Genomic DNA, 25760 nt, shown 5'->3' on the forward strand with positions numbered 1-25760 from the left:
GGCTGAGCAAAGAGTAGGGCCTTGGGGCTAGAGCCGCAGGTGATGCAGCCAGAACCCCAGGGCTCGGTGTCACCCAGGTCAAGGGGAAAGCTCCTGTCCAGAGGGGACCAATGAGGGTAACTGTGCTGGGAGGTGGAGCTGAGAGAGAGAGAAGAGGTCCTGTGGCAGCGGGTATGGTCCATGGCACCTGTGGAGTGGGTCGGGGAAGAGCGGGGACGCGTCTGAGGGCAAGCAGGTCTGTGGAGCACAGCTTAAAGACATTCGATGAGGAAGGAGATTCGAAAACCAGGGGAGGTGGGTGGAGCGGGATAAGGCTAAGGAAGGTTTTGTTTGGGTTTCTTCTTGAGGATGGGGGACAGTTGTGTGAGTTGGGCTGAAAGAGGAGGGGTCAGGAAAGGAAGGCCTGACGGATAGATGCTAGAGAAGTATGAGGTGACTGGGACATCACGTTCTAAGGAAGTCTTAGAAGTCCCTCTAAGCACGATCCTCTTCCTAGCTGGTGCACAGCGTTTCCCGTCCTAGAGCCCCTGGAATGAATGTGGCTACTGTTGGAGGGGGGTCGAAGATGTTGGCTCCATGGGTATGTCCCCTGGGGTCCGGCCTTAGAATGATTAGCATTCTTGGTTTTTGTGTGGTCAGCAGCTCTGCACGGGCCCGCTGTGCTCTGGATCCCTTTCCCAAGTGAGTCCCATGCCCACTTTGCAGTAGAAGAAGTTAAAGTCCAGGGGATCTAGGTCCCAATGCTACATCACACGGCCAGCCTGATTCCTGCCTCGTTTGCTAAATAGACACAGTTGTCTTCTCTGTCGAGTTGCGTTTCCCCCAACGAGTCAGCAGCAGCACAGCCGCCAGAGTAGAGGCGTGAAAGCAGAAAGGGTCATGGATGCGCCCTACGGTCCTGGGCACCCTGGCTGACCGAAGGCCATGCATCCCGACCAGTCGGGATACACTTTGTCTAGTGTGTGAGCTGCTGCGCTCAAAGTCCCTTTTCCAGGCCCTTCAGGAAAAGCAAGGCACGACCTCCTGTTTTATAAGTAGATTTATTTTACGTCTCGGTAATATTTCCAGCTAGCGGCAGAGGCGAGGCGGGGACACTGAGGCACCTGCACACCCCCGTGGACTTGCGGTCACCCCAGTTCTGTGACAGGTGTAGGAGCCCCTCAGCCCGCTGGGGTCACACAAGTCCAGCGGCTGCAGTGTCACCACACCCCTGGGGACGCTTCCACCTGCCGCGGCCTTGATGGCACGACACAGAATCACTAAACACAAGATCCGTGGAAACAAAACCGGGGTGGAAATAGGCTGTTGTCTGTCATTTAAGACCAAGAAACAAGGATCTTTTATCTGCTTGCAAGATGTTTCGATTAGAAATTTTCCAATTTCCTGGTATGTTCTCACAGTCCTTCAAGAAAGCGTACTGATGTCACAAAATTATGCTTGTTACGTGGGTAACGGGTTTTTCACACATGTAGAAATCCTTTTTGTTCCAGAGAAATATCTGAATTCTCCTCGAAGTAAACAACCTGTGAGAGTAAATCTAGGTAAAAGACACATAAAAAAATAAAAATAAAATTGCATGAGAACGACGATATAACTCATTTTATTCTACGTATTTAAATAACTTCCTTTCCTAAATACCACTTTTTTTTTTTTCTTTTACTGTGTCTGGTGTCCACACAGTCCTGTACCTTGAAAGGTCTAGTGTTGGTTTTTCTTTTTATCGGGTTTCCTACTTAGGAACTCGTTGTGATTTAAAAATAAAGGTTTACCAGTCATTGATAGCTTTTCTTTTTTCTTTTCTTTTTCTTTTTCTTTTTTTTTTTTTACATTGATAGCTTTTCATCATTGGTTCCTATCTAACAGAATAAAATGTAAAAATTCTCTTACTTTTGTGTGATGCTTTTCCAAGCTGTGCTCCTTGGTTTTACTTGGTTTCATGACCTCTAGCCATTTTTCAGATAAAAACCAAAATACTATCTCAGTCTGCAGCCCGGCTGTCTGGTGTGTGTTGGTTGGTCATCCGTCACTGGTTTGGTCTCCTGGTTGCTGTTTCTCAAGGTCGGAGCACCTGGAATCATCCTCTGAAGTACACAGCCAGCCTTCAGAGGGGTTGATCCAACCCTTGTGCGGCACTGCTTTGATCCAACGAGCTTTTAATCCACTTTCTTATTGTCCATGGGTCCCTTTAAAATCACCCTGCTGTAGTAATGCACCCACTCACAAATATTTCATTTCTCAACTTTAGGTTCCCAGTTTAAAAGCTCTTGTTCTTTCTTTTTTGCCTTCTTTCAGACAAAAGTTTAACACAGTTTAAATTTTATTGTTGTTACCCTCGGTGTGCTCCTGTCTGGGGAACTTGTATACTTTTTCTCCAATCTTCTTGTCTGCCTCTTTTTTTTTTTCTTTTTTAGCTTAAGTATCTACCCCCTTGCATCCCTGCCCCCACAACCCTACTGTTTATAAAACAATGAAAGCCTAGAAGGTTTATTCCATAGAACTGGGTGCTCTTTGCTTTGCATTTTGTGTGAGTTGCATGAGAAAATTTCTATTTTTCTTTCTAAGGTCACCAAGAACATTTAAGACGTTTGTGTTGTTTTGATCAAATCCCCCATTAGTGTTGTATGAGTCAGGGTTTGGGGTTGCAAGCAGTTGAGAGGAACTCTGGCTACATTAGGCAGAGAGGAGTGTTTTTGAAGGGTGTAGCCCTTGGAATCATTGGGAAGGCTGGAGAACTGGGCTTACAGAGCTGAGGAGGACTCAGATGTTGGGAAACCTCACCGAGGTCCTGCCACAGGGATGGCTGGTTCAGCTGCTGCCATTAGCTCCCTCCAGAGCCACCATCACAGTGTCACCATCACGGGGGGTCATCTTCCCATGGGCCCTACTTCCCTGCACTGATCCTGCAGGAATCACAGCCCTGGGATGAAGTATCTGCTCCTCTGGGACCCGGGCTCATGTGCCTGCTTTAGCTGCCTGAGTGGGGGGGTCAGGGGGGCAAGGATTTATGGTTTGGTCCCTTCTAGAGTGAGCGGGACGTGGGGCCCTCCCCTTCCTGCAGGATACCATGGGCAGTTATTGCCCCCATATCAATGTGGGGTTTCAACGCTGGGAAGCCAAAGGGATGACAAATGCCCACTACAAATTTTTTGAGGCACAATTGTTCTTAATAGAAAGGAACGGTCTTTCAGGCCCCTGCTTTGGCCTTTTTGTCACATAGTCGGAAAAACCAATGCCCACATTTGCTGGCATGTCCCCAGGCTGCACTTGCAGGTAGAAGGGAGCTGGCTGCCTGGGTGCCCGGGGCCCGGACTTGCCCATGTCGTTCCCCCGGGTGCCTGATGCTGTAGTGGCCGGCGGGCCAGGTGGTGGGCTGATGCCAGACCCAGGGGGGGCCCTGGGTCTTCCCGGGGAGGAGTGGGTGCCCTGGGCCACCAGCTGAGCTCGGGGCCAGCGGGCAGAGTGAGGCGGGCCCAGGCCTGTGGCGGGGCTGTGCTGTGTCACCCTCTTACAACAGGAGGCACAGATCTTGGCAACACGCAGGTGGCCCCAGGGTGGAGCTTCTACACCGGGCAGCTCAGCACACACGGCCCAGCCGTCTGTGGGCCCGGGTCTCGGTGCCGCCAGCCGAGGGCCCCCCCCGGGGGGGGCATCTTTATTCCACGCAAGCGGAGCATCATTATTCCTCTTCTCCTCATTACTTATGAGTCCCTTTGGCTTTTGCATGTGAAGGACTATGGCTCGTGTCACCTGTCAGCAAAGAAAGTGACATAAAGGTGGCCCCCAGCCAGTGGTGCGGCCCTCCCCAAGAGGGCAGGTGGGGGCAGCAGCTACTGTGGGGGAGAGGAGGACTCGGGGGGAGGCGCACGGGCCTGGGGGGGGGGGCTGCTGCCACCGAGACCGCGGAGCTCAGCTTCCAGCAGGTGTCAGGTCGTGTCGGCAGGTGCATGCACAGTCCTGGTGGCTTGTCCTTATGTATTAGTAGCTGGTGATGATGGTGATGATGATGATGATGATGATGATGCCATCGACCCTGAGATGAAATAGAGGGCAGCTCACACAGGGCTAAAAAGGAGGCAGGTGGTATGATTTGCACGTGCTCTGTCCTTGGTTACCTTGTCAGTGATGCGCTTCCTTCTGCCGCTCTGTTTCCGACTGGCCACCTGAAGGGATTGAAAAGCTTACGGCGGGGCAGCCCGGGGTTGCCCAGTGGGTTAGTGCCGCCTTCAGCCCCGGGCGTGACCCTGGGGTCCCGGGATTGAGTCCCGCATCAGTCTCCCTGTATGGAGCCTGCTTCTCCCTCTGCCTGGGTCTCTGCTTCTCTCTCTCTCTCTGTGTCCCTCATGAATAAATAAAATCTTAAAAAAAATAAATAAAAAGCTTACACAGCTGATGTCTGCTGAACACTTGCTGTGTGCTTGGCCCGCGTCACTGGCAATACTGCCCAGACACTCCACGCTTCATGCCCTAACATAAACCTATGAAGCAGGTACTATCATCTCCCCATTTTATAGGCATGAAAACAGGCACAAGGAGGTTAAGCGACTCGCCAAAGCCACGTAGCTGGGCGGTGTTGGGGGGGAATTGGACAAGGCCGTCACACTCCCATTCCATACTTTATGTAGATCCTTCTGCTCAAAAGGCCCTCAAGTTTTAATCAGTTTATAATTTTGGTTTTGTCCAAAATTCGAGTATCATCCATGTTAAGAATAACATGAATATTCGAGTGGTCATCCATGTTTTTGTCTTTTCAACAGCTCCTCTATTTCTGAAATTCTTTGTCTAGAGAACCCTTAATTCTTTCTACAGTTAATATTAAAATATTCTTCTACTTTATATCATAATGTCAAATCTACTGCCGATTGACTTTCATACACATACATATAATCATAAGTTTCCATTTCGGATTCATAACCGCAGCCCTTTTCATATTCATCAACTTGTAGGTTTGAAAGGAACTTAAAATCTTCTTATTTAATTGCACACCAAACGTTTGAATTCATCTTGTCAGGCAGTTTTGGTGCAAAGACTACGGTTTTAGTTGCAGAGACCGTCCTCCACGAATCCCATCTCAGTATCTGCTGTTGTTCTCGGTAACCTCCTCTCCAGCACTGTTCCCCCAGCATGTGGAAGCCACAGGCACCTGCAAAGCACACCCCACTTTTTGTGGAATGAATGAATACATAAATGACTACCAAAAAACCACATTTACTATTCTGGAAGCTTCTTTGTAATTCAACAAGGACAAAACACAATTTCCTTAGCTTAGGATAGGACTACTTTCATGCAAGAGGATGGGTAAAATAACTAAGGAACACACTTGGGAAGTGTTTTAGTTCACTTTCTCTTTGTTTGGAAGGAAAAAAAAAGAGTTGACATGTGTTAGAATTCCAGTAACACCTGAAAATTGGGACTGCTGGGAATCCAAGAAGACGCTTTCTGCCCTGACTTCCGAGGCAAGCAAGTCAGATCTGCTTCCTAAACCTGGATAATTGCCATTTCAGCCCACATGAAATGTAAATTTGCACTTTATTCTGAATTGGGGAGGGAACCAAGAGCTTGAGTTGATGATCAGTATTGGGCCAATGTCAATTCATATCGTGAACAGCTGGAGTTTTAAGATCTGTCTGTGAAGAGAATCCTGTAGTTAGGTATTGGACCTTTCAAAGTCCATGGGGGCATTGCTTTGTTCCCTCTTTTGGGATTATCCTAGCAGCGCTATCTGTAAGCCAAATCCAATAAATAAATAGTTCTAATATTGATACTTTTAAAAATTATCGCACCACTAAAGTAAAACTCAAATTTGTGTTTCAAAATTCATATTGTTTCCGGATTTATCCATGTAGATGCTAAAAGATCCATTTAGATCCATTTAGAGACAATGCTGAGAGTTAAATCTGATATAATTTATTTAAATCCTAGTCCCTGAGTTCTAATGGAAAATGGCTTATATGGCATATTCAAAGCCAAGGGTGGAATTCGCATTGGTTATCGGGGTTGTATTTTTTCAATAAAGTTATTCATAATCCCTGTTGACAATGATGGATTTGTGGTTGCTAAGGTAGTGTTGGGCATGACAGCTGTAGTTTCTGATTAGGTGGGAGTTGCCATTTGCTCTGCTGGGAGTTGCCAACAAAGCTGAATCTGTCACAGGTGCTACAATTTGTATTTCAGAAAAATGTCTTCCCCAAGTTTAATTATCCCCAAAGTATTCCACTCTACACAAAGTACTGAAAAGAGTCAGCGATTTCTTTTTTTTCATTTTTAGTACTGTGATGTAAATGAGGACTTTTGTCTGCCTACCTACATGTTGTAAAGAGGATGGAATTTCACATGGAGGAGACCCTCTTTTTTATAATATAAAACACAGTTTTCTATTCATTTTTGTACTTTGAATTCAGAAAAAGAATAACACCAATTGGCCATCAGCAAATAACATTCAGTGACGTACGTAGACCATGCTTTGTAGAAGGGAGCAGCCATGGGGTACACAGAAAGTGTGTGGGTTTAACTACTAGTGGGGGAAAGTTGGGAAATGGGAAGTCTATACTCAAAATATCAAATAAACTCAGGATTAACTTTTTCTCGTTAAGTGTGAGTATATGTTTCAAGCTCATGGAAGTATGTCTCTTTTTCTGGATTAGGCAGCCTGTCCTTTGCAGAGACTAGGGAATCTGACAGCTTGTGGAGACAGTCCTCACTCTCTTGGCCTTTGCCAGTTCCTCTTCACACCAGCATGTATCAGCCAGGTTTCTGTTGTTGTTTTCTCTTTTCCCTAAAACAGAATTTTTTCCGACACTTCAACAGGGAAGCCTGACGGAGGAGTTTCCCCTAAATATTTCACTGCAGAGGTAGTCTCTATAAAACTGCTTGAGGCCGATTTGCTAAATTAGAGGAAGGCCTTTGATCCTGGAAATCCAGAAGAAGTGATTATGGCGATGAAAATAATTTTTAATAGACCAGTATCGTTTGATGACTTAATTAAGAAATATGTTATAGTTAAAGCTCTTTGGGATATTTTTAAGTAAGATTCTTCACCTTTTTCCATGTCTTTGTCTTTGTACTAATGCAATTCTAACAAATGGAAATGGTTAATTGAGTCGGGAAATCAGTGTGTTTACTGGAAATGGCTTAGCCTTCAAATTGTAATTACAATTTTATATTCTTTGTAGGATTATTTAACCATTCATAAGTATGGCAATGCAGCCAGAAACGATCTCTGGAATACACTGTCAGAGGTAAAGTACAGGAAGCTTGAGCGCCAAAACCTTTTCTTGAATATTTGAATTGAGTTTATAAGCCATTCATAACTTTTATTGACATTGGCAGTTGTTTTGAATTTTTATATTTCCTCATATTGCTTTATCACTTTGTTTTTGATATCTTATATTATAAAATGGGGTTAAAAATTAAACTGCAAATGATTGTAAAAAGTACCCTGTCTACTTTCAAACAAGACAAGACTTCTGAAATACAACATGCATATGTTGTCAGATATTCACGTTTGAGAGAAATATTGATATTAAAGTAGTTCTTACTATAGGTGAGTAACAAATATTTAAATTTGGTTCTAGACATACTGGGGATACTTAATGATGCTGCAAGTACTTGTTTTAACAATCGACTGTGTTTTATCTTCCATTAAGTAAAAACTTTAATGCTAATAAAGCTTTTATTTCTCTACATGATGCTTGACTTAAGGCAAAGAGATTAATTTTACTAACACGTTATATTAGCTTCACCGATTTTACATGTTTTCATACTTAAGTAAATCATAAAGGTAAATATAAAAATGGTTTAATGTTAATTATATTTATAATTCATGTTTATAAAACTAATTTATACAATTTGGGTTATGAAGGCTTTAAAAAGGAATGGGAAATTTGTAAATATACAAGAAGTGATGGATCAGTGGACACTCCAGATGGGTTATCCTGTAATCACCATCTTGGGGAATTTGACGGCGGAAAATAGAATAATAATTACCCAACAACATTTTATCTATGACATCAGTGCTAAAACTAAAGCACTCCAACTTCAAAATAACAGGTACGACACTCTTTAACATGAAAAAAATTGCTTTTGTTCTTAGGTTTCACTTTGCATTTTTAACATTTCAGAAAGGATTGCTAAGATAATTATAAAATGTAAGTGAAATATGGTTTTCATTTCTTTATTTACATATGGTGTTTTCATTTTCATTCCTCTTTTACTCCTATTTCCAGATATTTTAACCATCAAAGTGACAGCACACCAAAGTTATTTTGTTCAAGCAGAGTTTAAATTATCATGGTGATTTAGAAAAATATGTGGTTTTTTACACTTCCCTGTAAATGGTTGTTGAATTTAATTCAAGAAAGTAAGATGCAATGAAGTCAATTAAATAGAATTGAGCAAACTGAGATTTATAAAATAGATGAGAATAGAAACGAACAATCCAGGAAGACTAATTAAAACAAACAAAACCACTAGACTGGTGTCTGAGCCAAAGGAACTCAAACCAGATCCGTTTTTAAATGGTCTAAGTATCAATGCTACTTAGCATCAAAATATGTTCTCTTCCCTCAGTTTCCGTGTGTAAAACCACTAAATAGACAACATACACAGAATTTTCATTTGTTGTTAAACTTTCTTTTGAAACTCTTAATTACTGGAAACAGCATATAGTGTTTCTTCTCTATTTCATGTTTTCTCTCTCTCTTTTTTTAAGATTTTATTTATTTATTCATGAGAGACACAGAGAGAGGACACAGGCAGAGGGAGAAGCAGGATCCATACAGGAAGCTCGATGCAGGACTCGATCCTGGGACCCCAGAGTCACGCCCTGGGCCACAGGCAGGCGCTAAACCGCTGAGCCACCCAGGGATCCCCCCTATTTCATGTTTTCTTACTGTTTTGTGTCTTATTAAAGGCTGAGCCAGAGCTAGATAATAGAACTTAAATCAGTTCATTTCATTTTTTAAAAGGTGCCCTGAGAAAATGTTGGAGGGGGAAGGGACAGATGGGATGAAATTTAAAATTAATAAATAAAAGTGAGGAATTTGGATTAGGTTGGTCATGCTGTCTCCCATTACATTGGCCCATTAGGGCTCTGAGGTCACCCACCAATATTTAGGAGGTGTGAAGCATGAATGGGTTTTGGTTTTTGGTTTTAGTTTTGATCTCTAAGAGGGGTGGATGACAGTGGTTCCCAAGTAGGCTAGCTCCAAGATGGGTTGTAGGTGGAGGGGACTGGGAAATCCATGACTGTTTTCCCGGTGATTAAATTCAGAATGTCATTTGGGAAAGCCTGGTCTTTGATCACTATACACATTGGCCTTCAACAAACTGCCCTTGCAACCCAGCTGTTTCAACTGATGGAACATAGTATTTTCCTGCCGCACCATCGGGTGGGCCTGCGTGGGCGCTTCTGTCCCCAGCCTGGCTTCGGCACAGCTGCCAAATATATAATTTTCTATATAGGAACTATGGAGAGAGATAATCCCAGGGAATATTAAAGAAAAAATATTTTAGATTGATGCACGGCTTCCGACCCCCCTCTGGCCCCAGGCTAAGCTGCTCAGGCTCACCCCCGGCCCTGCCAGGAAGGACAGCAAAACGACTCGACTGTGGCAAAGTCAGAGAGATTTAGGCCGTGCCTTCGAGACGATCACTCTGACACAAACATCACTGATGCAGAAAAACATAAAGGACTCGCAAATGACAGAACAAATCTTGAACAAAAATACGCTGTCAGCCTATAACATGCGGCAGGTGGATCAGCGATGAGTCTGACTCTTTGGAGGAACAATCTCTCCCAGGCTCTAGGAGTGTCTGTAACATGAACAGAACTTTGCTTTTGCCAGGGTTGTAAAATCACATGGGTCATTTTGAACCCCGAGAACCTGGCGTATAAAATATTAAGAGTAAGATGATCTATGGAGTCCTTTTGATCTTGAAAATAATTTTCTATTTTGAAATCCTAGTGCTTGCAGTTAAAATTTTAGTCCTCAATTGTACATCACTGCTCAGTGCTTTTCACTCTAATAACAGTGTGGTCCGAGCTCCCGTACCAACCCTATTGGTTCTTTGGACGTAGCCTCCTACACCTTTACTCCCCACTGTAGGAAGGTGTAGGAAGTACTGCATTGATGCAAAAACACTGCATTTGATGAAAAGATTGCATTGATGAAAAAAGAAATCCCATGAAGTGTGCATCTTTTCTGAGCCAGTGTCATTATTCATTCCTTGTCTTGAATTTTGCAAAGGATCCTAGAACGTCATCACTACAACATACCCAGTACGTTTTGAATGTCTGTACTAATTATATTTTTCATCATAATAACTATTATAGCATAGAAAGATCGTTACGTAACTAATAATTGCATAAAGCTAGGTGATATATAGACGTGAATAAGATATTTGCTAGAATTTAGGTATCCTAGAAGTTCTGAATTTGTGTAGCTTTTCTTTGTGAACTGAATAGATTGCAGTGCTGAGGAGTGTCTCTTCATATACTCATGGAGCTTCCCAGAGTCCTGTCCTATATAGAAAATTATATTATCTCCACAGTCGTATTTTCCTTTTGTTATTGACCTGGTGACAGCAACCTCTATAGAGTTCATGGTGTCTATGTTAATGCTTCACTGATATTGGTACCATTTTTTAAAAAAAGATTTTTCACTCAAGCTGCAATAAATACCTATTATTGTTTACCCTGACATGACTATTAGGAAAAACATTGCTTTATTATAAAAACATGAACAATTGAGAGAGATAATCCCAGGGAATATTAAAGAAAAAATATTTTAGAGGTCTATGGAAATGCATTTTGTGTTTGTTTTGTTTTGTTTTGTTTTTTTTTCCTGCTTAAAATGAGATGACGAAAATTAAACTTAGGTAGCTGGGACATAATCTAATTTCACAAATTCTTTTTTGTAAGTTTTTTTCAAACATCATCCACTGCAGTCTGAGATTGTTTTTAATAGCACACTATGCTCAACAGTGTTTAGTGACTTCCACCCTTTTAAGTTGTAACCATAAAATAATGTGCTTTCTTTCGATTTTTGAAATTAAATTGGTGGAAAGATCAAATATGTGTTGTTCAGAAGGTTATGCAAAATAACATATAGAGGGGCACCTGGGTGGCTCAGTTGGTTAAGCATCTGCCTTTGGCTTAAGTCGTGATCTCAGGGTCCTGGGATCCACCCCACGTTGGGTTCCCTGCTCAGTTGGGAGTCTCTCCCTCTGCCCCTCCCCACTGCTCATGCTCTTTCTCTCCCTCTCTCTTTCTGTCTCAAATAAATAAATAAAATCTTTTTTAAAAAGGAAAGGAGAAAAATAATACATAGGATTAGTCATATAGCAATTCAGAAATGACTACAAATTTTTGATATGCTTGGTAATTTGTAGTTTTCATTTTGTTTTTGTGACAATATATACATGTGCATTGTGTGCATACACACGGACACAGAGAGGGCAAAAACATTCTTAGAAAAAAATATAGAACACTATTTCAAAAGTGTTACAAAATGCCCAAGTGTTTGTATCACAGCACCTTATAGTTAACTGGTTGGCATCTGAACGGCCATAGGATTCATGCTGTGACATGTAGGAAGTTTCCGGTAGGGAGGTGGCATTGACTGTTAGCAATATGCACATATTGATATGAACCTCTTTTTCTTGTACTGTAGAGACTTTTGCTAAAACTCAGATATTGAAGCATACCGTAGAAATTTTATTATACCTTCCACTATTTAGGAGAATGCTGTTGAAATAAATGCAAAAGTATATTTATTTATACTGAGGCAAATAATAGTTCACATTTTAGGATCATGCTTTAAAAAGGCACGTTTATCCTTGAGGATTTTTAAACATGGTCAATTTTGTATATTTCTTGACCTTTAACTGATACTTATTTGACTTCACAGTTTAGTTGACCCAACTCAATGTGGAAGATACGTACCAAAAAAATCAAGTTCATAAAAGTTAATCTCTGTCTTGCCCATAGACTGATTTGACCCCTTTCATTTTATTTTGGTCTAATCCCATTTGATCCAATTCAACAGCAATTTATGGAATGCCTTCTATTTCTAGGCTTTTTCAAGATCTTAAGTATAAAAATAAAAGCTAATAGTTTATTTTGAGAATCAGATGCACAGTCAAGCATTATAGTCTCTTAACTAATTTTTTCAATCAATCAAAAAAGAGTCATTATTTTTAGAGAACAGCTGTTAAAGAAACATTTATCAATTCTCTTTGTCTTCCTCATAGTAATACCGTTATTAAATATTTACTATATTCGTAGTATTATGTTAGAGCTTGGAGGTATTTGATAAAGAGAGCTTATGTGGGTTATGTTCATTGACTTCTACTTTAAAAACAATACATTTGAAAAAAAATAAAATAAAAACAATACATTTGGCTACTATAGATTATTGATTTCCTGACCAACCATGTGGATCCCACCAGAGTATAGCTTAGTGTCTCTAAGTAGTTGGCATTCAAAAAGGTTTCGCTAAAAACAACAACAACAACAAAAAAGAAACCAAAAAAAAAAAAAAAGGTTTCACTGATTAAATACAACATATATTTTTAAAATTTAGAATTTTAAACATACTATTTTAACTTTCCATATTATAGATGGCAATTGGTGTAAAATTATGAATTTCTTTCAATCTTCCACTTATATTTGTTATTATTACTGATTTCTGTTTGTTGTGAATGGGAAACATGAACTGATAAAATAGTCACATTCCATATAACTGATTTAGAGGAGATGCCCTCTCTTCCCATGCCCACAAAACATATTCATTATATCTGTAATTATATAATCCAAGATATTTTTCCTGAAAAACTCTCAATTTTCTGTTTACTTTCCCAATTACAGAACTCACACAGTGTCTCTTCCATAAAATCAAAAATATTTTGCATGTACTAGATATTGTTGGTGATCCCTGCTGTTAATGGTGCGATGATAGGTCAACGTAATCCGACTTCAGGGAAAGAAACAAAATGTAGTCATGGAACTTATTATAAGACCATCCAGCCTATCTCTGGTTGGTCATTTGAGATTAAATTGATACTACACCATGTACAAGTATAAGCTTCCATTTTTATCCTATTAAAAATCAAATTCTAGAAAATGCTTCTCTCAATAGCTGGGACTCAGAACTGATCCCTGAACCTTGGTTGATGATTTCACACATCAGTTTGGAAATTTCATTTCAGAAAACAGAGCAGGAAGTATGTTCCACTCTGTTCTTTGTATTGATCTGGATTTAGGGGCATCTGATTACTTTTGCTTTTCTCTCCTGCTTTGCTGAGTAACATTGGATGTGTCGTATGAACCTTTCTGTAAAATATGACAATATTACTTTTTAGGATAGTTTTGTGAAATGTTAAGGATAATGTTGAAATGTAAATGCATGAAGCCATTGAAATATGTATTAATTTAATATAGAAAAAGTAGAAAGGAGTTATTTTGAAAATTTAATCAATATATGGTGTGGCTCTGATTTATTGAGTTTAGCTACTTTTTATTCCAAATGCAAAATGCAAATTGTCTTTTTTTTTTTTTTTTTTTTTGCAAGATAAATTGTTCGGTCGAAAGTCCTCCTTTTGTATTGAAATTAAAACTCTTACAGGCTAAGTCTGATGAGTGGTATTGAAGAAGTGAATTCATCTTCTTGATTTATGCCTTACTTTTGTGACTGGGGAAATTTTTAGTTCCCCTGAAGAGAATAACAGAAATCATACAGAAGGTGCATAGCAAATGTTGTTTATTTATTATAACCATTTTTATTCCTAAAGCTTCTATTTTATTTTGCAGTTACCTGTGGCAGATTCCATTAACTATAGTGGTAGGAAATAGAAGCCATGTGTCTTCAGAAGCAATTATTTGGGTGTCTAACAAATCAGGTAAAATATATATGCTCCCCTCAGGAACTATTTGGTTTCACGTAATTGTTTAGCAACTTAACCTCTGGTTTCAGCTGTTATAAAAATGTGAATAAAGACAAATTAGAAAGAGAATATAGAAGAATGACAATCACCTCTACAAAATTAAGTATAATATGGTAGAGTTTGTACGTAGTCTAATTTTAGCCTGCCTGTATAATTCTGAAGTTTATTTGTGTCATTGATGGTACCGAGAAAATTAAAAACAAGGCATTTGTAGTACTAATTTTAGCTTTCTAAAGCTGTATCATTTTATAATCCCAAATGTAATTAAATTATAATCAGAACTCCCAGTAGAACAATATGCCAAATAATGAAACATAGGCCACATTCAATTCCATTTTCCTGCTATCTTCTTTTTGCCAGACTGGCTCTTTAAAGAATGGACGGGGAGATATTCTCCATAAAATTATAATTATAGGGACAGAAGGGAGGGGCCTTGATAGGTCATCAAAGCATCTCCTAAATTAGGGTCAACTCTCAAGGAGCAGAGAAAGATGACATTCTATTCTGTTTCTAAGTGTCTTCTGATAAGATAGTGACCTATTCAATGCACGGTCAGAATGCTATTTCTTGAATTCAATCTAAATCCTTCATGCTAGATGTGAGACAGGTCTCTTTAATTTCTGTTTTCCATTGAACTGGAGAAAAAGCCAAGTATCATCTTTTATGTAATGTTTTATTTAGATTAAGATGGTCGAGTATGTCCACATTTTGTTTTTCTTCTTACTTCTGTTCTGCTAATTAATCTTGTCATTTCATAACCACCGTAAGCAGCCACTGATAACTTTCTGCAATAAATGAGGCATAAATAAATAAATAACATTGTTTCTGCCCCTTAGTCTTGCTATCATAAAGGAGATGTGAGTGCTCAAGATACATGTATACAAGAAGAAGTTCTCATGGCAAAAATCTAATCTGCTTACCAGAAATATGAAAGCTTGTGTTTTTAGTTGAATTTTTATTCAGATTTTCATGTTATTGTATTTTTAACACATAATCACATATTATGAAAATGTGCTTTTATTTATATACACATGTATAAAAAATTCATAAGTAATGTGGTGATGAATTGAAATGCTTCTCTTAAAATTTATTGGTGTTTCTCCTTTTAAAATTACTTATTATAATCTATTATTTTCATTTCTTAGAGTTAGCATTTATTTATTTTTTTTAAATTTTTTTTTAAATTTATTTATGATAGTCACAGAGAGAGAGAGAAAGAGAGAGGCAGAGACACAGGCAGAGGGAGAAGCAGGCTCCATGCACCGGGAGCCTGTTGTGGGATTTGATCCCGGGTCTCCAGGATCGCGCCCTGGGCCAAAGGCAGGCGCCAAACCGCTGCGCCACCCAGGGATCCCAACATTTATACCATGATTCTGAATTCACACTTACTGTATTATTTGGGTGGGTTTTTTTTTTTTTACTACTTTTTTACTTTCATATCGTTGTTTTGTTTATCTACATAATTTGTTATGAAATGATGAGTGAAAACAGTGAGTCATTAACATAATGACCTATTAGATCCTCCATAGGATTGCTAGGAACATGAAATAGAACAGTTTTCAGAAACCAAGCAAAAAACAATTCTCGTTCAAAGGGACAATGGAAATGGGACAGTGCAAAGGTACTGATCAAAAGTCAGGATTAGGCCAAAATGTCACTTTTAGAGGGTGTAGGGATTCAAGGCAAGTCTGATTCTTCTTGGATACTTTCCCTACATCCATTTCCTCCAACTCCCTAGTATTTGCATGCTGTTACTCATGGTACCCTCTTGTTTCATACTGAGTACCCAGAGTAGCTTCCCAACTTTTCTTGACCAATAACCACAGGTGTATTTGAGAGGTTGTTTCCATTTGTAGTCTCTCATTATTAATCAGGAATAATAACAATGTGATAGTTCAAAGCATACATTTGCCTAAAATGTCACCTGTATTAATACACATGTCCTACACACTACATCATGTGTGCAGTGCGTAGCTCTGGGAAATGATATTTCCATTGACTCTGATATTGATGGCACACTTCCTAACACCAAAGTCTTGCAACCTACAGTGAGCCAGTTTCCATTAAATCAGAGCAGAGTCTTCTGGTTGATGAAACATTGTCCCAGTTGAAGTGTTGATGCTTTTGTGGGGAATTCCCATACCAAGTAAATGTTTCTTGAAAACTTCATAAATACATAAATCTGGAAGAAGCTTCCAAGAGGGACCTAAAAGAAAGGCAACCATTCTGTTTTCCCTGTTCAATCTCATTCTGTCTTTAGTTTTGTCTTAAAGTCCTTCATTCTGATGGCAAGTAAAAAACTGACACAGGATACAGACAAGGGGGATAAAAGACTGTTAACTCTTGTCTTCTTTTATGTGTTATTACTTTTCTCTCTCTTTTTTCAAAATACAGTTAACTAGAGACACCTGGGTGGTTCGGTTGGTTAAGCATTTGACTCTTGGTTTCAGCTCAGGTCATGATTTCAGGGTTGTGAGATTGAGCCCCGTGTTGGACTCTGAGCTCAGCAGGGAGTCTGCTAGAGATTTTCTCCCTCTGCTCCTCCCTCCTCTCTAAAAATAAATAAATAATAATAAAAATATAGTTAGCTAATAACAATAATAATTTTTTTCCATAAAAACATTAAGAAAATATTCTGGCCAATTCTTATCAACCTTATATTTTAAAAGTCTACCTTTTAGTTATAACAATAAGATCAATGTCTTTATAATTTTTCATTGTCATGAATATAGATTTGATCTTACCAGGTATTAAGGCACAGTCATGGTGAATAATATAAGGTATAAATTTGATTTGAATCATCATTTACTCTTGACACTTCAATTTTTAAACCCTTTAGATAAATATCTAATTAATTCCAAGTTAAGGCATAGTTCATTTTACCCTAAAATAGTCTTTAACCGATTTTTAAATTACTGAAAGCAGGTAAAAGGATTTATCTCTTTTGTTTTTACTACTGAAATACTGAGAATGCAGATGTTTACAAAATATAGCAGCTTGTGTGTGGACTATTAATTAATGTGTAAAGGAAGGCAATGAATATTAAATGTCAGGAAGGAAAATATTCAAAATAAAGGAAATTGATGCTGAAATTACAAGTAAACATTAAAAATAGTGTGATGATACAGGCCTTGCACCAAGCAGTGGTTTATATAAGACTCGCAAGCCTTTTTTTTTTTTTTTTTTTTAAGCCTTTAGAATGAATTATTTTTATCCATATTTTACAAATGAGGAAGTTAAGGCTTGAGAAATAACTTGCCCAAATTGTCTTAGGGACTTGGTTTTCTTTTCTAAACTTATTCCCTCTAAACCACAAATACACACACACACACACACACACACAAGATTTTAAAGCTTTGGTAGATTGCTTTGCCAATGTGCCAATTACTCAACTTGTTGCCATTGTAACCCACACATGGTTCCTTAGGGTTCCATAAAGTCTTTTCTAATCTGATCCTCACCAAGTCCAGTGAGAGAACCAATATGTGTTATTATAGCTGAGTTCTTTTTACATTGCCACCCTCGTTAGTTTGGTTGACTTTTTGTTTTAAATTCTGATTTTTCTGCAACCAGCCAATACCAAGTAGGAAGACTTAATCTGCCTTTTTTTTTATTCTTGAAGTATAGAATATAAAAACAAAATATTTTAAAATTCCAACTAGTCTGTGCCTTAATATAATCTAAATTTTGTGCCATTTTGGATACATTCTAAATATCTTTTTAAACTAACATTCAAGATATAACTTCCATACTTTTTTATTTTGGTACTCATCACATACCATCCCTCATTAGGCCATTGGAAAAGATCTCTTTAAAATTCATTGCTTGCCGTTAGTTAATTTGAAGAACATTTTAAAGATATAATTAACTAGAATGAAAAAGACATTTAAAAATCTATTACAAAATCTTTCAGGGAATCATTTCTCCAAAGATTTCATTTATATCAAAGGCATAAATATATTCATGAACAGTACTAGCCTTCAGGTTTTAGTTATCAATTAAATAATAACATACTTAAAAACAATAGATGCCTGCCTTTTTAATTCTTATCAGATGACAGAGAAGGTATAGGAATTGTTTTCCTATTTTAATCTGTCTCTCTTCTACCTGTAAGTTGAATTCAATAAGTTTTTAATTTTTTATAGTTTCAAGTTTTTATTTGAATTCCAATTAGTTAACATACGGTGTAATATTAGTTTCAGGAGTAGAATTTAGCGATTCATCACTTACACATAACACCTAGTGCTCATCACAGTAAGTGCCCTCCTTAACACCCAACACCCAGTTAGAGCCAAGTGTATCACGTGAGGTTAAAATGTGCCAGCTCCCTAAAATGTGAACAAGAAATGACTTTAAAAATTATATCTAATATCATAGGATTCCATTGACTATTTCAGAATTGTAAAAACCTAAGTCATGTATTCATATATTAATCTCGATTCTTGATTAATGTAATTTCTTCAAAAAAATAACCACTTTTTAGATAAAAGTGATCAAATTTATTCTTAACCCAAGCGAATTGAGTATACATATTGCCAAACTGAGCGCCTAACCCAAGTGAATTTAATCACAATTTAAATACGTGTTGTTATAAAAATCTTAGTATTCTTCAAGATAGAGTTAGGATTACTCAAGAGAAACAGTATCCTCAATATTTTAATCTTAATTTTTTTCCCACTGAATTTGGACATGATTCATTAAAATCCCTCTTCATAAGCTTTAGTTTTTTAAAATGTCATATTTTTGGGGATCCCTGGGTGGCTCAGTGGTTTGGCGCCTGCCTTTGGCCCAGGGCGTGACCCCAGGGTCCCGGGATCAAGTTCCCTGTTGGGCTCCCGGCATGGAGCCTGCTTCTCCCTCTGCCTGTGTCTCTGCCTCTCTCTCTATCATGAATAAATAAGTAAATAAATCTTTAAAAAAATAAAATGTCATATTTTTGTTGATTTTGTTTGTATATCTACAAAAAGGGGGGGGGGGCATTCCAATGCTTCAAAGCAATTGTGGTGATAATTACATTAAAGTTTTGAAAAATATACAAAAACAAAGTACCAGAAAGTTGGGAAACTTAGTGTTCTAGAGCAGTATCTGGTATATTTATTTTTTTAAGTAGCATAGATGAAGCTGGGTAAAATTTCAAACTGAGGAAAACAGTTTCTTCTTCCATTGAGTCACAGAATTGGAAGAGACCTTAAATGCTATTGCTTGACCCTTGGGTCAAATGAGTGGCCTAAGTTCAAACATTTAAGTCTAGGAGAACTGGAACAAAAATCTGTCTTCCTCCCGTTCTAATTCTTATTTCCAATGCTATGTCCCTCCTTTTCAAATCAAAATAAAAATGTGAGAAATAACTACTGTATCACAATAAAAATGCTATCCCATCTTGTACCAATAAAGTAAAATACAGTAAAAAGGACACTGGAGTCAGGAGACCGGAGACAGACCATTTCCAGATTTCTTGGACAATTTGATTAACCTGTCTGAGCCTCATTGTTTTTTTTTTTTCATATTTATTTATTTGACAGAGAGAGAGGGGGTGGAGAGAGAGAGAGAGCACAAGCAGGGGAGTGGCAGGCAGAGGGAGAGGGAGAAGTAGGCCCATGCTGAGCAGGGAGCCCGATATGGGGCTCAATCCCAGGACCCCAGATCACGACCTGAGCCTAAGGCAGACACTTCACTGGCTTATCCCCCCAGGCATCCCTGAGCTCATTTCTTTATCTGTTCCAATAGATACTATTTATAAAAGAGGCCAAAGGCTGACGTGCTATTGGGAACATTAAAGATTGCATTTTTCAAAAAAAAAAAAAAAAAAAGAGTACATTTTTCAGCATACATTTTTGGTTTTACTGTACATTTATGAAAATTGGCAAAATGTAACATGCATGAGATTAAGGAGCCCACCCCATTCCAGACCTGAGCAATTAATAGTCATTAATGTTCACCCAGTGACTTTTATGGTCACGCCCCCTTCCTGTGTGTGGCTTCCACTTGAGATTTGAGATGCAGTGTTTCAAAAAGAAAACCTGTCTCATAGCCTCATGTGCAGAAACCTTGATAATAAAGTGAGAATTGGAGAGTGTGTGTCTCACTCAGAACTGACGCAGATGGGTTCTGTGTTGTATTTTCTGGTTTCGTGTCATTGTGGAAATTAGGTAGACTGCGGTGTGTGTGTATGTAAAATATGAATTTTAAATAAACTTAACACATTTTGTAACTCCAATGAACCATGCATCCTGAGGACATCCACAAAATGATTAGAATTGTAAGCTGTGGTTCTGTAAAGTCAACAGAGGCCGACATTAAGGTGAATGGAGTTCTCTGTACCGCATTTGAAGGAGTTAAATATATGTTATAAGATTGCTTTTACTGGCTTCCTTTAATTGAATTAGCTGGGGAATATAATCAAGTTACCATTTTCCAAAGTGATTCCAATAAACAGAATTTATTATCTTCGTTCTAATTATATGTAGAAATATTAGAATCTTAAACAAATGAGTTTCCTTTTTCCAACATTATTGATGATGCTGGAAAGTCTGTTATTTATTAGTACTTCCCAAAAAGCACAAGAGAAAAGGCAAGAAACAATAGTGACTTTAAAATAAATGAGCCTTATTGTTTTAATCACTTTCTTACTGAATAAAATAAGTAGAATGTGCACCTAAAACCTTTTCTCGTATTCTAGCCCCATACTCAAGTACAATCTAACTAGAAGCCACATGAATACAGGAGATTTCTTGGTGACATTCATCTTGAGAAGAACGTTGTGTATGGGTAATGGGGTTTTTAATCAAGAACAAAAAATGTTAATTGTAAGAAAACAATTAATCGAGGTAACAATGAGTCACCAACTAAAGGTTTTCTAATGAGTTCTAGATATAATGGTGAATTGATGAAAGAGTAGATTTCAATTAGGTATTTGTGATGGAGTTAGTTCTCTTTTAATTATTGGTACTGTAGTATTTGTTCTTTAGAAAATATACTTCATATCATTTTAACCCATAAATCTTAAAATCTGTTTTACCCCCCCAAAATGCTGTTTTCAGAACACCACAGGATAACTTTGGACAAAGGAAGCTGGTTGCTGGGGAACATCAATCAAACTGGCTATTTTAGAGTCAACTATGATTTAAGGAATTGGAGATTATTAATTGATCAATTAATCAGGAACCATCAGGTAAACTGGATTTACTCATCGAAGATCTGTTTCGATATGTGAACACCTGCCATTTTAATCCTAAAGGATTCCTTTTTTTTTTTTTTCTTTTTTCCTTGTTGATCTCATAGGTTCTCTCTGTCAGTAACAGAGCGGGTTTGATCGATGATGCCTTCAGCCTAGCCAGGTATGTTTTCCAGTGGATCTTCACAAGATAACTGATGTCCATAAGGCTTCCTCTATTAAGCTAAATACCGCATGTTTTGAATAAGAATGCTTTTAAAAATAATTTCTATTTCACTTTTTTTGTATTTGGATATGAATTATAATCAGTGTCCCAAACTCTTGATCGATAGTAGCCATAGGGTATTTCTGAGTCAGGAGAAGCTTGATCAATTTTGACTGTAAGTTCAATTTAACACTGGAGATTAATAATCCCTTCCCAATTTCATTAATGAACTCTACAAAATGACCATTGTGCCATATTTAATTTTTGATGGAAAATACCTTCAAGCAACAGCAATTTTTTTCCTAACGTATACTCGTATATCTTTTTTTAATGTTTTTTGAATGTGATTCATTATGAGAAGCCTGTGCTGCAAGACAGAAATAAATATTCCACAGAGTAAAGCTGTTCTGGACAAAATGTGTATCAATCTTATAGCAGAAGCTTTTAGTTGTATTTGCTAGAGTAATATTTACATTATTTTCATCATTAGACTTATAATGTTAAAATGAGTTATTCCTTTGAATAGTCACTAAACAATTATTTCTTTAAAATAATGTTGATTATAAACCCAAGGTATTTACTCAATGTTGTGATTAAAGAGTATAATAAACTCAGTCCTTTTAGCATTTTGAATTGTTTCACATCCAAATGCAGTTTTAATTTTAATAATCTGATAGTATTGGGCAAAGATTTAGAAATAATAGTGCTGGAGGAAGGCCCACCGAGATAGCAATGTCCAAGGTAATGATAAAGATGTAGCTTTGACTCTACAGTAAGACATAAAGACTGAGTATTCCGTAGGAGAGGAAGATTATTTTGACATAGAAGTTTAAAAAGTACAGAAAGCCAATAAGACAGTATACTTAACGTAACATTGGATTGAAAGAGAAGCAGGAAAAAAGGAGAGAATTATGTTGAGAACACCACTAAGAAAGGTTTGGGAACTAGAAGAAACCGCATACGACCAGTTACTTAAACACTCATGAGGGTGCAGACACTGTTCTAACTGTTGTACATGTCGTGATTTGTTTAATTCTCACGACAACCTTATAAGGTGTACAGATAGGTATTATTATTATTTCCATTTTACAGGTAAGAAAACAGGCTCAGGGAGGTCACAGATAAGTATCTTACCTAAGGGTACGATTGCAGCTAGTCATTGACAGGAGCAGAGCTTTGGTCCAGGTAGTCTGGCTACAGACTTTGTCAATAAACCCTATACCAGCTTTTTGTCTTGTTTATTTTACAGAATGCTGAAATACAGGGCTCTTCAAACTTGTTTGATATAAAATACATTTTCCTTTGTTTAAGCATTTATTTTTAAACACTAACAAGCTTTTTGGACATCTATTCAAAGTCAGGAAGTCAGGTTTGGGGTTTTTTGTTTTTGTTTTTTTGGGTTTTTTTTTTTTTTGGTTGTTATATTTTAATAGTTTCTGGAGACAATCTAGGTTAAGCAAGAGCAAAGTGCCATTGTTTGCCTTTAAGGGGGGGAGGGGGTATTCTCTACACATTTTCTTTTTTAATTTTGCACTTTCTTTATATAATAGTTTGCATTTTGGTTATTTGCTACCTTGGATACTTTCAGGAAGAATGAATTAAATATTCAGGGTGAGTGAGTCAGGTATAAGATCTGAAGTTTTCAGCTGTGAAAACAGGAAAAATATATAACATTTTAACTTGACTGTGGAAAATGACGCTTACATGTTTCTAATTTGTATGTGTTTCCATCTTTGTGATAAGATGCTTTAATAAATCTCTTAAATATTGAAAAAAAAAGAGCCCAATGCTATTAACTCTTTTGTTATAAGAGATCCTATTACTGCTGTATATAATACATACATATAAATATCATATATTTATTGTATATATATTCATGTGAACTACTGTTTAAAATCCCTTCAGTCTTTCCATATTGCCTGGCTCTATAGTTATACATATCATATATATAATATTATAATATATGTAATAAATAATATATGTATCAGCAATAGTAAAAATATAAAAAAATATATATATATGTATTCATGTGAATTCTTATGGGTTTGCAAAGATGGTAAGAAAGCATATGAGTAGTAATGTCCTAAAGTCGGAGGGCAGATGAAAATTGAAAGGAAGGGCGTCTTTGATTCATCTGCATTAAATTAATTTTTAATGGAATATTTTATTTAATTCTGGTGGATGAATTTCTTTTTTTTAAATTAAATTCCTAGTTGACTAAAATAGAACACTGCTTTCAATTTCAGTTTTGGAAGCCTTCAGTGTTTGAAGTAAATAATTTCGTTGTCATTTGTACAAACTCACCAGGAAAATATGCAAATCTCACTGAATGTATATTAAAATTTGTTTTACTGATAATGAGATAATTGTCCGATTAGTATGCAAGTGAATGAACACAGAATCAGATTTAGACAGCCAAATGCCCGGCACTTCCTTGGCGTTGACGGTTCTCGTAGGTCACGGTTTCCTAGTAAATGCTTCATAGTTTTGCTACCAATCTGTATCAACCTTCTTTCAGTTTCTGAAGCATGGCATGCTCTTTTGGGCTTCTTTAAAGATGACAAGAGGAAGAAAAGCAAATATTTATTAAAACATATGTTACAGGTACTATGCTGAGGCTTTTATGAATGGCCTTGTGCAGTTTTCTCAGTAAACCCTTGGAATGGAGGTGGTTACTCTAGTCATGTTATAGCTGAGACATAGAGGTTAAGAGGAGTTAAGTCATTTAGCTAAAGGTTGCACAGCTTTAAAGTGAGGGGCAGGGGTGAGATTCAACAGCAAACATGGCCCAGCAGAGCCCATGACCTCAGGTCAGAGTGGCTTTGCCCATTATGTGAAATTCCTTCCCACTCCCAACCCCTCTTACCTGTGGGAATATTAGTAGCCACAAAAAAAAAAAAAAAAAAAAAAAAGATTCACATACATTCCGGTGCCTAAAATCTGTCTTCTCTAGTAAGAATAGGTAACATCCTGTGGATCTGTATTATAGCAGCTCAGTCCCTTTCCGAGCCCCTGATGATGTTTAGGGCTTTGTCTCATCCTTGTGTTACTACTGCCTAACTTAGTCTTCAGCACAAGACTGTGCTGGTATATATATCTGTCGCATGCATTGGTAAGTAATTATTGATTATTCAAACTATAAGCTTTCATGCCTACTATTCTTTTGTGCAATTAAGTCAACATATTCTTAGGTACTCTTTTTATAGTTGTTTTTAAATACATAAAAACCACATGCGTGCATTCTCATTGTATAAGATTAAAAAAAGAGCAATACATACTCTTTCATACTTTCTCATCATGTTTATTCTCCTCACAGATAAAATTATTATTTGGTGTGCATAAATCCAGCCATTTTTTCTTTACATTTCCATATAGTTTTATATATTTATATTTATATTTATATTTATATTTATATTTATATTTATATTTATATATTTATATATATACTTTACATTTCCCTATAGTGTGTATACATACACACATATATATATGAACAGAACTGCATTCTGTTCTTGACTGATTTCTACAAGTTAGTCTGGGGAGCTTTATTCCATTGTTTCTAATCGTCCACTATTACAATTAAGACTACCATGAATAGCCTTGAATAGCCTTTTGATGTATATACGTGCATTTTTAAATGATTCTTTTTTTTTTAAAGATTTTATTTATTTATTCATGATAGTCACAGAGAGAGAGAGAGAGAGAGAGGCAGAGACACAGGCAGAGGGAGAAGTGGGCTCCATGCAGGGAGCCCGATGTGGGATTCGATCCCGGGTCTCCAGGATCGCGCCCTGGGCCAAAGGCAGGCGCCAAACCGCTGCGCCACCCAGGGATCCCAGTATATGTGCATTTTTATAGGATAGATACCTGCAAGTGGAATTTGGGGTTCACAAAGTATAAAATTTTTTGATGAAGATTACAAATTGTATTCCAAAAACTTTACCATTTTAGCCTCCCATAACCATGTATGAAAGTGTCCATCCCCTCAAAACCCTCCATGATGATGAGTCACATACATCTTTTAAGTTTTTGACAGTCCAATAGCATATATAAGTTGCTACAGTACTAGTTCAATTTGCTTGTTCATCTTTTCATACACATTTGCTATTTGTATTTTTTCTTTTGTGAAGTATTAACTGATTAAAAAAAGAAAGATTAAAAATCTAACAGAAAATGGGCAAAATATTTTTCCTACTATATTTTCCTGTATATTTTGGACATATTGGGATATTAATTCACTTTGTAGCACACTTTTAACAGAATTTTCTCTTACACTATGTCAATTTTTTTCCTTTGTGATGCTTTTCATCATTCAATTTATATGTTTAGTTTTTCCTTTTATAACTTCCTTGTTCTCTGATTCTATCTCACTTAGAAGGACTTCTCTATCTGAAGATTTTGAAAATGTTACTTTTAAAATTTTAAATTTTTTTTATTGGA

The 25760-nt window shown here is 37.4% G+C and overlaps 1 protein-coding gene across 1 annotated transcript in view; it reads left to right on the plus strand.

Annotated features, from left to right (window-relative positions):
* Positions 1 to 25760, plus strand: part of TRHDE (thyrotropin releasing hormone degrading enzyme) — a 368540-nt gene that overhangs the window by 269711 nt on the left and 73069 nt on the right. Inside the window, exons 8-12 of the mRNA XM_025476583.3 lie at positions 7170 to 7235; positions 7859 to 8046; positions 13808 to 13896; positions 20982 to 21112; positions 21223 to 21278. Coding sequence (XP_025332368.3) covers positions 7170 to 7235; positions 7859 to 8046; positions 13808 to 13896; positions 20982 to 21112; positions 21223 to 21278 — 530 coding nt within the window. The remainder of the gene's footprint in view (positions 1 to 7169; positions 7236 to 7858; positions 8047 to 13807; positions 13897 to 20981; positions 21113 to 21222; positions 21279 to 25760) is intronic.

This window comes from Canis lupus, chromosome 10, assembly GCF_003254725.2.
Source record: "Canis lupus dingo isolate Sandy chromosome 10, ASM325472v2, whole genome shotgun sequence".
In the NCBI taxonomy this organism is placed as follows: Eukaryota; Metazoa; Chordata; class Mammalia; order Carnivora; family Canidae; genus Canis; species Canis lupus.